This window comes from Phyllobates terribilis, unplaced genomic scaffold, assembly GCF_046119375.1.
Source record: "Phyllobates terribilis strain yellow unplaced genomic scaffold, ASM4611937v1 Scaffold_4__5_contigs__length_816908805, whole genome shotgun sequence".
Lineage (NCBI taxonomy): Eukaryota > Metazoa > Chordata > Amphibia > Anura > Dendrobatidae > Phyllobates > Phyllobates terribilis.
In genome coordinates, this window is record NW_027362764.1 from 410,726,562 (window position 1) to 410,740,563 (window position 14,002).

At 41.0% G+C, this 14,002-nt stretch overlaps 1 protein-coding gene across 3 annotated transcripts in view; it reads left to right on the forward strand.

Annotated features, from left to right (window-relative positions):
- ELP2 (elongator acetyltransferase complex subunit 2) overlaps nucleotides 1-11,453 on the forward strand; it is a 102,578-nt gene extending 91,125 nt beyond the window's left edge. For all 3 annotated transcript variants that reach the window (XM_073678611.1, XM_073678609.1, XM_073678610.1), the window contains 3 exons: nucleotides 1,238-1,380; nucleotides 2,490-2,594; nucleotides 7,765-11,453. In XM_073678611.1, coding sequence (XP_073534712.1) covers nucleotides 1,238-1,380; nucleotides 2,490-2,594; nucleotides 7,765-7,927 — 411 coding nt within the window. In that variant the 3' untranslated portion in view covers nucleotides 7,928-11,453. The remainder of the gene's footprint in view (nucleotides 1-1,237; nucleotides 1,381-2,489; nucleotides 2,595-7,764) is intronic.
- The last annotated feature ends 2,549 nt before the right edge of the window (nucleotides 11,454-14,002 follow it).

Below are 14,002 nucleotides of genomic sequence, written 5' to 3' on the forward strand. Positions count from 1 at the left end.
CTTTGCAAGAAAACATCTGATTGTAATAACGATAACGTATTAAATGAATCGCCACAGAATTTTGGACATAATGAGATAATTAAAAATGTTTTTCAAAGGTGAATCTTCAATTAGGGTTATTTTTTTCTGATTATTGTGATCTGCAATTTCCAGCTATAGCATAACCTATAATATTGTGTAAAATATCTAACATTATATTTGAACAGAGTAACCTGTGAACAACATGTATCAGCTCTGCATAGATCATGTGATAAGTGTATGATTGCTTGTGGTCCCAAAGCTAGTACACCCACTGATCGAAAGAATGGGGGTCCTTTGTCCCCTGCTTGAATGAAGCAATAGTCACACATGTACACTGCAGAATTCATTGCCTATGGGACTGACTGGGGTAGCCGAGAACAGCAGTTAGCCATCTTCAGTTCCATAAACTTTGAATGGAGCAGTAGCGTGCATGCGTGACTTCCACTCCATTCAAATGGGGGTGGCAATTATCTCATGTGATCTGTGGGGGTCCCAACAATTTGTTCATCAATCTGGATAGGTGATAATTATTTGTCATAGGCAGACTTCTGTACGTTTGTGTGGATGTGTTGAGCATAATGTTTTTTTGCAATGTTAATCATTATTTCTTTCTATATATCCATTATTTCCTCCGTTCTACAAATGACCTGAGACTAACATCCCCCATAATCGTAACCTCGCACCTCCGTCTCCAAGACTTCTCTCGTGCTGCGCCAGTTCTCTGGAATGCACTACCCCAAACAGTCTGACTGATGGTTAGCCCATGTCTTCAAGTGTGCTTTAAAAACCTCTCTCTTTAAACAAGCCTACCACCTCAACTCACTAAACTAACTTTCACCTGTTCCCTCTTTCAAAATATTATTCAGAATCTGTTCCCTACTATTCATCTGTCTGCACACCCTCCATGCACACAATAACTGTACTCAATACTTGATTATTGCACTTAAACATACGGGCTGATGACCGGATTATGAAGCCTTATATGAAAATCCCTATTATAATTGCTAGACCTGAAATAACAAGCACTTTTCACCTATTTTGTCCCCCCGTTTCCTTGTAGATTGTAAGCTTGCGAGCAGGGACCTCACGCCTAATGTAACTGTTTAAACTGTCTTACCTTGTATTGAATTTACTGTCTGTACATGTCCCTCCTTAATTGTAAAGTGCCACGGAATATGTTGGTGATGTAGAAATAAAAAATATTATTATTATTTAGGTGATTGTATGGGGTGACTGTGAGGTGTCTGATCACATGGATGAGAAAAGCTGCGCATCTGTCAAGCCTTGCTCTACACCTCTGGATACGGGAGACTCCGTCACTGCTGTCAGTGTGAACCAAGTAATTGCTTCTCAAGGAAGGTAATCATGTAAATAGATGATGTGGTTTTCCCTTCCTTTATGTATTATTGATGAGATCCTGCAGTATAAAGCATATGGACGTCTGTATTAGGGCATTCGGATGTCAGAGGGTGTATCTCAACAAGCAGAGTCTCCCTCTATCAGAATTGGGCTATTATCTAAATGGCTCCATGTATTTACAATATCCATCCTTCAGCAGCTGCTAAATGTTAGAGAGTAAATGTTTGGTTGGCTCTGGCTTTCCTTGGCAAAACCCTCTGTTTGCCGGGGGCTCAGCTGATCGCTACAGTGGCTTCCATATCTGTGATGAGACAAGCAAACATGCTTTATAGATTGTATTTTCTGTGTGCTATGTGCATTATTTAGATATGTTTAAAGGGAACCTGTCACGTCCTAGCTACCCTTTAGACTGCCCCCATAGCGTTGTTAGTGATGCAATGTGCATCACTAACAAGCTGTTTTCATGAAAATTGGTGCAGCTATAATGATTCTATAACATTTAATATACATAGATCCTACCTGCGTTTTCAGTCATAGGGGCGTGCTTGTCATATTCATGCGCCGGAAACATAGTGCGTCATAGCGCATGCGTAGTGAAGCTGGTAATCACACAGCCTCACTGCGCATGCGAGGGAAATAGAGCGTCATAGCGCGTGCGCAGTGCATCTGCAAACTACACAGCTTTACTGCGCATGCGCTATGACGCGCTATGTTCCCGGCGCATGCGCAGTGAAGCTGGTAATCACACAGCCTCACTGCGCAGGCGGCCGGACATATGCAAGTGCTCCTGCGCCCCACAATATCAGCGCTTGCCTGGAGCAGGATACAAATACATGGGTGGCGCCAGCAGTGAATGAAAGCTTTTCCCGCCAATGTCTGAATATGACAAGCGCGCCCCTATGACTGAATGAGCAGGTAGGATCTAAGTATATTAAACATTATAAAATAATTATAGCTGCATCAATTTTCTTGAAAACAGCTTGTTAGTGATGCACATTGCATCACTAACAGCGATGTGGGGGGGCAGTCTAGAGGGTAGCTAGGATGTGACAGGTTCCCTTTAAGATTACACTGGGAACCTTTAAGTGACATCATTTTTTCTTATCTAGCTATATCATTTCTGTTGGGTTAGACTGTGGCAAGATTAATTTGTACAAATGGCAGTACATCATTACTCCTAATGACTGGATAAAGGCTTATGAGATAGACCAAAGGTGAGTGTTTTTTTCGGTTAGTTCTTCAGCACTTGTGTTTTGCCTTCATTGAGTAGTTATAATATAGCACCCTCCAAAGAGAAGCTGTCATTGTCTACATCAGGTGAGAGGAACCTTTTTTTTTCCTGCCATTGGCCATTTTCATAATTATGTATGGCTTGCGAATTATGTAATAAATATCAACTTGAAAATTATCCTGCTATACAGTTGGTACGGAAAGTTTTTTTTTTTTCTCATTAAAGTACACTCTGCACCCCATCTTGACTGAAAAAAAAACAGAAATGTAGAAATTTTTGCAAATTTATTAAAGAAAAACTGAAATATCACATGGTCATAAGTATTCAGACCCTGTGCTTAGACACTCATATTTAAGTCAAATGCTGTCCATTTCCTTCTGATCCTCCTTGAGATGGTTCTACTCCTTCATTGGAGTCCAGTTTTGTTTAATTAAACTGATAGGACTTGATTTGGAAAGGCACACACCTGTCTGTATAAGACCTCACAGCTCACAGTGCATGTCAGACCAAATGAGAATCATGAGCTCAAAGGAATTGCCCAAGGAGCTCAGAGACAGAATTGTGGCAAGGCACAGATCTGGCCAAGGTTACAAAAGAATTTCTGCATTACTCAAGGTTCCTAAGAGCATAGTGGCCTCCATAATCCTTAAATGGAAGAAGTTTGGGACCACCAGAAGTCTTCCTAGACCTGGCTGTCCAGCGAAACTGAGTAATCATGGGAGAAGAGCCTTGGTGAGAGAGGTAAAGAAGAACCCCAAGATCACTGTGGCTGAGCTCCAGAGATGCAGTAGGGAGATGGGAGAAAGTTCCACAAAGTCAACTATCACTGCAGCCCTCCACCAGTCGGGCCTTTATGGCAGAGTGGCCCGACGGAAGCCTCTCCTCAGTGCAAGACATATGAAAGCCCGCATAGTTTGCTCAAAAACACATGAAGGACTCCCAGACTATGAGGAATAAGATTCTCTGGTCTGATGAGATGAAGATAGAACTTTTTGGTGATAATTCTAAGCAGTATGTGTGGAGAAAACCAGGCACTACTCATTACCTTCCTAATACAATCCCAACAGTGAAACATGGTGGTGACAGCATCATGCTATGGGGGTGTTTTTCAGCTGCAGGGACAGGACAACTGGTTGCAATTGAAGGAAACATGAATGCGACCAAGTACAGAGATATCCTGGATGAAAACCTCTTCCAGAGTGCTCTGGACCTCAGACTTGGCCGAAGGTTCACCTTCCAACAAGACAATGACCCTAAGCACACAGCTAAAATAACAAAGGAGTGGCTTCAAAACAGCTCTGTGACAATTCTTGACTGGCCCAGCCAGAGCCCTGACCTAAAACCAATTGAGCATCTCTGGAGAGACCTGAAAATGGCTGTCCATCAACGTTCACCATCCAACATGACGGAACTGAAGAGGATCTGCAAAGAAGAATGGCAGAGGATCCCCAAATCCAGGTGTGAAAAACTTGTTGCATCATTTCATTCCCAAGAAGACTCATGACTGTACTAGCTCAAAAGGCTGCTTCTACTCAATACAGAGCAAAGGGTTTGAATACTTATGACTATGTGATATTTCAGTTTTTCTTTTTTAACAAATTTGTAAAAATTTCTACATTTGTTTTTTTACAGTCAAGATGGGGTGCAGAGTGTACTTAATGAGAAAAAAAAATTACTTTTTAGAATTTACCAAATGGCTGCAATGAAACAAAGAGTGAAAAATTTAAAGGGGTCTGAATATTTTCCGTACCCACTGTATATGGTCAAACATTTATTTTATTATTATTAGGGTTGAGCGAGTATGTTCTGTCCGAGTATGCTCGGGCCGAGCTCCGAGTATTTACAGCTGCTCGGTGATAAGGTTAAATCGCTCCCGTGTGCATGATTTGCAACTGTTTGACAGCTTAATTACATGTGAGGAATGTGTAAGAAATAGACATTCCTCACATGTAATAAAACTGTCAAACAGTCGCAAATCATGCACACGGGAGCGATTTTACCTTATCACCGAGCAGCTGTAAATACTCGGAGCTCGGCCCGAGCATACTTGGCGAAAGGGTTAATAGAACATACTTGCTCAACACTAATTATTATGTATTTATTATGCTTTGCTAATATAGCGCCATTATATTCCACAGTGCTTAGCAGACATCACTGTCCCCATTGGGGCTCACAATCCACATCACATTCCCCATTCAGTATGTCTTTAGAGTGTGGGAGGAAACCCACGCAAACTTGGGAGGAACATAGAAACTCTTTGCGGATGTTGTCCTTGGTGGGATTTGAACCCAGGACCCCAGCACTGCAAAGCAACAGCGCTAACCACTAATTAATTAACTCTCCCCTAATGATACATGTATAGAACACTGGGAAGTCACATATTATACACTAAGACTGCAATATATTCATCACATAGGAGACACCGAGACTGCTGTACATCACATAGGAGAAACAGACTGCTGCATATACATTACATAGGAGATACTGAGACTGCTATGTACATCACATAAGAGACACTGGGACTGGTATATACATTTCATAGGAGAAACTGGAACTGGTGTAAAGATCACATAGGACTCTGGGGCTGCTGTCTTCATCAGAGGGACTGGAGCGCAGAGCGCGCTAACTCTGCCCGCAAGGAACGTCCTGACATGGGCACTGGCCAGCTTCAGGACGTAATCCTTCATTGCATGCGGTAGTGAATGCTGAGTGTTCGTGTTTCAAGTGTAGGGAGGAATTAAAGGGCTGGCAGCTGGCAAAACGGAGCAGATAGTCGAAGCACTGCAGTCCCCAGGAATCTGCCATGGGCTGGAGAAAGTGACAGTACCCACTTCTGGTCTACATTCTACTTTCAGTAAGCATTTGCATTTCAATGAAATAACCTGTCATCTCTCTTCTATTCTTCATGTGACTAATTTGACAACTGAAAATTTCTACAGTTTGCCCAATCAATATGGTGTGTTGCTACACAGTCTGTCATTGCCAGCACTGATTGCACAGTGTCAAATTGTTTGGAGACATGCCCTTTTGACAAGGCCAGTGGTGATGTCCACTTGAGCAAGGAGAAGTTAATGAGGAACATGACAAAGCAGTGATCACAGGCTCCTTTCCTACTCTGCTTCATCAGCTGGAAGTTAAAGGAGAACAATTTTCCCCACCTGTTGCCAGTAGCCAGCACAAGACTTTACCACTGCCAGTACCCAAAGTTTTGGAGGAGCACACAGCACTGACATTACATGTAAACTGCTGTGTTCTTCCTCTACACATTAGGAAACTTTTGTGATTGCTTCAGCTAGGAAAGGAAGAGGTAGCATCATCCAACACCTTTAGGAAATATCTGACTGCCAAGTTCAAGAAGCATACAACGGGTAATAATGTGGTTGCTATGGTCAATATATATATTTTTTCTTGTGTGTGTATACACATTTGTTTGTACATATAGAGTGGATATAAAAAGCCTACACACCCATTTTAAAATGTCAGGTTTTTGTCATGTCAAAGAATTGGACCATGAAGAATAATCTCAGTGCATTTTCTACCTTTAATATTATCCATAATTTGTACAAATCCAGTAAGAAATAAAATTAAATCACTTAGTGGGGGAAGATAAAAATAACAAAGCTGAAATAATGTGGTTGCATAAGTGTGAACACCCTCTTATAATTGGGGATGTGGTTGTGTTCAGAATTAGCCGATCACATTTATCGTCATGTTATATAGTAGTCAGTACACAGTTGGCACCATTTATAGTGATTCTGATTAACCCCATATCTAGCTGTTCTAATAGGATTTTCTTGACATTTTCTTAGTTGCAGTTTTCAGCAAAAGCCATGGTCCATAAACAGCTTCCAGCAAAGGGGTCTCATTGTTGAAAGTTGTCAGTCAGCAGAAGGGTACAAAAAATGTCCAAGGCATGAGATACCATGGAACTCAGAAGACTGTCAACGGTCAAACTTTTAGGCTATAATTCCAAAAGATATGTTTGACCCAAAGCCAACACTGACCATCACCAAAAGAACACTAGCATGGTGGATACAGCATTATGCTTTGGAGCAGTTTTTCAGCAGCTGGAACTGGGGCTCTGGTCAAGGTGGAGTGAATTAGGAACAAACCCAAAATACAAGTCAATTTTGCAACAAAGCCTCTGCTAAAAAACTGAATATGAAGAGGAATTTCACCTTTCAGCACAACAATGACCCTCCAAATCAAGAAAAGAATGATTTCATCTAAACAAGATCAAAGTTTTGGAATGGCTCAGCCAGAGCGTAGACCTAAATCCAATTGGAAATCTGTGGGGGGTGTCCTGAAGAAGGCTGTACACAGGAGATGTTCTCTCAATTTGACAGACTTGGAACGCTACTGCAAGGAAGAGTGGGCAAAGACTGCCAAATCTAGATATGCCATGCTGATAGACGTCTACCCAAAGAATGCTGCCGTAAATTCAAAGGGTAGTTTAATATTAGTCTAAGGGTGAACATTATTTTAGTTCTTTTATTTTTGTTTCTCTACATGAAAAAAATTCATTTTATTTTTCAACTTAATTGTACAGATTAAGGGTGATATTAAAGGTGGAAAAAGTTCTTGGTATGATTTTTTTTTTACATGACAAATATTATATATATAATTTGTGTGTTTTAAACACACACTTTTACTTCTTTTTAGTAAACCTAATAGGCTTTTTATTTTTTTTTTAGTTGGTAAAATGGCAGAATCTGTACATGAAATGACAAATTGGGATAGCGATACAGTATATTCAGCTGGTGCACATATCAGTTTATCTGGTGCATGTCTAGAAATATGACAAATCTTTTTATTGCAATGTAAGATTATCCCCTCCCAAAAAATCATTAAATGATAATTGAGAAGTGTGACCCGACACTAATGTGTTGAAAGTTAAAATTGATGAAGAGTTTGCAGTTTAAATTATTGACAAGCGAAGGGATAAAATGTCATTAGTGTTGTTAATAACCTTGGCAATTCCGGCATGTTTAATACCTGCAGGTTGTGACAAGTCAATTTCTCCCGGTTGGCAGAAGTGAGATAAAGTAGACTAATTAGATGTAAGATGGTATTTGAATCTTGCAGCCCAGCTGAGTTTGACATTTTCCTGTTGTCACACAGATCCTTTCCTTATTCCATTCTATCTCTTTCAGCCTTTGTCACACTCTGACTGTCAAGCAGCTCTGCTGGAGAAGCAAGCCAGGTCGTGCTGGACATGATGATCCGGACAATGCAGAGTGGTTGCAGCTGGCGAGCTGTGGAGCAGATCATGGTGTTAAGATATTCAATGTTAACAAGAGTATATTCTCATTATAAAAGCTACTTGGAGAAACGAACATAATTTATAAATGAGCTAGCACGGCCGGTGCTGATAGATCATGGCTTCAAAGAAGCTAAGTGTCATTTTAGTTACAATTCCAGGGCTGGTGGATTCTTTATTAAAAGTAGCAATAAATAATCTCTGGGACAACTGACATTTGCATGCTGTCACTCAGGCGTTTGCTTCATATATAATATTCCATGCAAAAATGAATCCAGGAATCATGATCTTATCTGTCCTGAAATTGTCTTAAAAGTTAAATTGTGTGTCCCATTTGTACCACTACTCGGACAACCCTTCTTAATCCATATGTTTGGCCTCAGTAGAATGATAACACTTACAGTATATTCACCTCCGGTGACTGTGCTGTTCCAGTGGTGTCGACACTGGCTCTCCCGGGGATCACATGACATTGTTAGGTCACATGATCCCTGCAGCCAATCAGTAGCCTCTTCACTCTCTTCTCCTTTGGATCAATCACATTTAGATGAAGTGAGAGCTGCTATTTTGTAACTTCTTCCGGTTATATGTGATATGTATGAAGGTGGGAGAGAGTGACATGGCAGCTGATTGGTCACAGGGATCGCCTGACATAGCAATGTCACATGATCCTTGGGAGAGCAAGTGTTGACACTGCTGGAACAGTGTCGGCATTAGAGGGGAGTATAAGTGTTATTGTTTTATAAGAGGGAATCATACGGATTAAGAAGGGGTTGTGTAAGTAGTGGACAACCCCTTCAATAATGTCAATGGGAAGAATTTTTACAGCAGTCTTTACACTTTGTTTCTGAATATCATAAGCAAGTATATAAAAAAAGTACCATTTTCACAATTTAAAAGGAAATATTTTTTTTTAGTTTTACTTCTTTAATTTACTTAGAGAAATGAAAATACACTTTTTGTGGAGTGTGCATGGTTTTACATCGTTGGAGTAAATTTCATCTGACAGTTTAAAAGTTTTCCAGGTTTTTATTTCCTGAAAATAAAAAAAACTGAAATGTAGGAAATATTTGTCTTCTTTCACTAAGCTACAATATATTCCATAGCATTTTGCAATTCAGTGTTCAGAAATTAAAAAAATAAGTGTTACTTCTCCGCTGGTATCTCCAGAACCTCCACTCTTGTAGGCCCTGCCGGTTCTACAGTGAGTATGAGCCATATCACAGTGTCCCTGCAGCTAATTACTGGCCTGAGCTGCAGAGTTAGCATGTACAGCATGTGACTGCTTAGATCAGTAATTGGCTGCAAAAGTCATGTGAGTGGGTCCTAATGGATCTCCTGCCATAGCGTTTCATTTCATTTAAATGTCGACAGATAGTTCATGCTGAAACTGATGCATCCTGAGCCTGCAGGACAGCTTAAATTTCTTTGCAACTTGGTTGGGGCTGCTCATCCACCATCCAGACTATCTTGCGTTGCGACCTTTCATCAATTTTTCTCTGCTGTCCATCTCCAGGGAGATTAGCTACAGTGCCATGGGTTGTAAACTTCTTGATTACGTTGCGTATCGTGGATAAAGGAACATCAAGATCTGTGGAGATGGACTTGTAACCTTGAGATAGTTGATATTTTTCAGCAAATTGAGTACTCAAGTCTTTTTATCTGGTTTTAGGTGTGATTTTCATATTACCCACACCTGTCAATTGCCACAGGATAGTTTGAGCGAGCATCACATTCTTGAAACAAAGTTGTTTACCCACAATTTCGAAAAGGTGCAAACAATTTTGTCCAGCCCATTTTGGGGGTTTTGTGTGAAATTATATCCAGTTTGCCCTTTTGTCTCTCTCTTTTTGCATTTGTTCCCATACACTCAAAGGAAATAAGCATATGTATAACAAAACGTGAAATTGCAATAATTGCTTGGGAGAAATACTTCATTTTCTGGTACAATTTCAAGGGGGAGTCAACACTTTCGGCCATTTGTAGGAATAACCTTGGCACTCGAATGTATATTCAAAATAGTGAAAATTTATTGCAGTCCATAATATACAATACAAAACGTTTCGGTCAATAAGGACCTTCTTCAGTTGACAGTATACAGACTGTAGTAGGATTGGTAGACAAGAGCTGGTATCGTAAGTGGGTCCATAAAGGACTGCCTGGATCAGAGGAATGGACAGGTATGGCGTCACAATGCGGTATCTACCGCTGGTTGTTGTGGATACCGCGTTGTGACGCCATACTCTTGATGAGCTTCAAGAGGTAGTCACCGGAAATGGTTTTCACTTCACAGGTGTGCCCTGTCAGGTTTAATAAGTGGGATTTCTTGCCTTATAAATGGGGTTGGGACCATCAGTTGTGTTGTGCAGAAGTCTGGTGGATACACAGCTGATAGTCCTACTGAATAGACTGTTAGCTGCTTTTTTCTTGCCATAGTACAAATTCTAAGTAAAGAAAAACGAGTGACCATCATTACTTTAATAAATGAAGGTCAGTCAGTCCGAAAAATTGGGCAAACTTTGAATGTGTCCCCAAGTGCAGTTGCTAAAACCATCAAGCGCTACAAAGAAACTGGCTCGCATGAGGACCGCCCCAGGAAAAGAAGACCAAGAGTCACCTCTGCTTCTGAGGATGTTTATCCGAGTCACCAGCCTCAGAAATCGCAGGTTAACAGCAGCTCAGATTAGAGACCAGGTCAATGCCACACAGAGTTCTAGCAGCAGACACATCTCTACAACAACTGTTAAGAGGAGACTTTGTGCAGTAGGCCTTTATGGTAAAATAGCTGCTAGGAAACCACTGCTAAGGACAGGCAACAAGCAGAAGAGACTTGTTTGGGCTAAAGAACACAAGGAATGGACATTAGACCAGTGGAAATCTGTGCTTTGGTCTGATGACTCCAAATTTGAGATCTTTGGTTCCAACCACCGTGTCTTTGTGCGACTCAGAAAAGGTGAATGAATGGACTCTACATGCCTGGTTCCCACCGTGAAGCATAGCATGGAGGAGGAGGTGTGGGGGTGCTTTGCTGGTGACACTGTTGGGGATTTATTCAAAATTGAAGGCATACTGAACCAGCATGGCTACCACAGCATCTTGCAGCGGCATGCTATTCCATCCGGTTTGCGTTTAGTTGGACCATCATTTATTTTTCTACAGGACAATGACCCCAAACACACCTCCAGGCTGTGTAAGGGCTATTTGACCAAGAAGAAGAGTGATGGGGTGCTACGCCAGATGACCTGGCCTCCACAGTCACCAGACCTGAACCCAATCGAGATGGTTTGGGGTGAGCTGGACCGCAGAGTGAAGGAAAAAGGGCCAACAAGTGCTAAGCATCCTTCAAGATTGTTGGAAGACCATTTCCGGTGACTACCTCTTGAAGCTCATCAAGAGAATGCCAAGAGTGTGCAAAGCAGTCATCAAAGCAAAAGGTGGCTACTTTGAAGAACCTAGAATATAAGACATATTTTGAGTTGTTTCACACTTTTTTGTTAAGTATATAATTCTACATGTGTTAATTCATAGTTTTGATGCCTTCAGTGTGAATGTACAATTTTCAAAGTCATGAAAATGCCGAAAAATCTTTAAATGAGAAGGTGTGTGCATACTTTTGGTCTGTACTGTGTGTATATATTATATATATATATATATATATATATATATATATATATATATATATAATATACACAGTACAGACTAAAAGTTTGCGCACACCTTCTCATTTAAAGATTTTTCTGTATTTTCATGACCATCAATATGAAGCAGTTCTAAAAAACTGGTTATACAACTAAATATTAGGTTAGTGATTCACAGGAATGCTAAATCCTAAAAAAGAAAAAAAAAGTAAATATTGTGAGCTTGTAAAGGCAAATGCAGACACTATTTTTTTTGGAACAGCCCAATGTTAATTATTTTCTGTAAATTAGTTAAACATTATATACATTTCTCTTCATGTTTTGAATTAGGAAACCGTGTGCAATGTGCCCAATGCATAGAAATAAAATCTAGTATAACGATTTTGTGCTTAACTCGTGTTTTTGAACAAACTGCTATTATTTTGAACACTACTGTATAAGGCAAACTCCCCCAGTAGAGAGGTGCCTGAGCAACGTTCTCCATTTAGTAGTGTTGTGAAACTATTGAGTTGCTAGGTCCCTGGACACTGAAGCCGCACCTGCGGTACCTCAAGCCACACTTTTGCGGTACCTGAACCCTGGAGCTGCACATGGGTTACATGAACCCTGGAGCCGCACGTGCGGTACCTGAACCAGCACCATTTTTTCCTGGTTAGACTTCCAGAGTCCGTACTGTCAGAGCGTGTTCCATTGTCCGAATCCTGTCCTGCCTGGGACTCCGAGTCAGTGTCTGTTCGGCCCAGTGACCCAGAACCCATGTTGTCTGAACAGTGTCCAAATCCTGTCCTGCCAGTGACTCCGAGCCCGTTTCCATATATGCGATCCTGACCCCTGAGGTCAGCAGCTGCAGTACCAAATACTGCCTAGGAGCAGTACCTGGCGGCTACCCGCAGCTCAAGCCTAACTCCACAATCAGAAGCTCTAGCGAAAACCAGGTAGTCGCTTAGCCACGCACCTCCTAGGTAAGCCCAGCCCGTGGCATAGTGGGTCCATGATCCACATGGGTGACAAATACTATACACTGAACAAAAGAGAATGGACAGCACCTCAAAAAACATACGTTGATCTAATGCCTCTCGGCAAAAATATATAAAACTCAACATGAGATTCTTAGTTTAACATTCTGATCAAACTGTATGAAGCCCCATTGCCATGTCACGGCTAACCTCTTAGTAGGTCCTAACGTTTCCTGCTTTGAAAGAGTGGCACCATGCTCCAACCTGCGTCGCAGCAACAATGCACCAGCAGGGCGGGCGGTCTGGTGCCTCACAGCACCCATGTTGCAAGACTGAGTCCCCATGACTCCAGAACGTGCTACCCCCGAGAGGCATTAGATCAACGTATGATTTTTTGGAGGTGCGGTCCATGCTCTCTTTTTCTGCATGACAAATACTATAGTATTGACTGAACAGAGGAGATGTGAATCCAGCTCTGGGTCAGATAAAAGACTTTTTAGAATGCTCAACTACCAGTATATTTACAAGTCTCCGATTGTGAGCTAATTAGAAACATCACAAAAATTGCACAAACCTCAATTTATTATTTATTCACACTCATAAGTGAAAACTACAAAAATGGATGCTATCTATAAAAGATAGGAGTTGTAATCACGAACACTAATACCATATGAATTTACTGTATTTTATTCATATCACGTTGAAATCTCATTTTAAATAGATCCATAGTAGAGGATTTAAAGGGACAGAATGACTGTTCAAACCAATTACAAGTGCTTGATGCACCCTGGGCATAGCCAAACATTTAACTGCACCTTCCCACCTGCTTGTTTTCCCTTAATCGCCACCACCCTCTCCTCTTCTTTCACAGGTTTGGCTTTATAAAGCAAGAGAAAGGCAGCGGTAGATGTAAAACAAGCAGATGGGAAGGTGCAGTTAAATGTTTGGCCATGCCTAGCACCTGTACTTGGTTTGAACAGTCATTCTGTGGTCACAAACTCCATTTAAATGTGCAGAATGCCTGACAATAACATAATTATTCACACACAAAGAGAAGCGAATGCGGCACCACCTCTATTCCAATTTGAATACCCTTCCAGAGTATATGCTCCCAGATCAACGGTGGTGCATCACCAAGTGGATAATCATACAAGTTGAAGAGGAAAATAAAGGTAGCACTGACCGATATATCTGCCGGAAGGCAGCGAAATGGCCGTCGTCCTCAATCACACTCCCCCGCATATCTCTTGGGTTTGCTACCCCAAGCCACTAACCAGCATGTCTTACTGGTAACAGTAAAAGTATTTCTTCAGATATATCGGTGAATGCTACCTTTATTTTCCTCTTCAACTTGAATAACATAATTATAGTAATAAACATATTCAAATATTTGCAAATTACTGGACTATATATTTCCTATAACTCTTGAAAGGGAATTTGTCAGGTTGGATAACTCTCTTAACCTGCAGATATGGGGTTAATCTTTCAGTACAGTGGCCAGGCTCCTTCATAATGCTTCTAACCAGCAGATTAACCT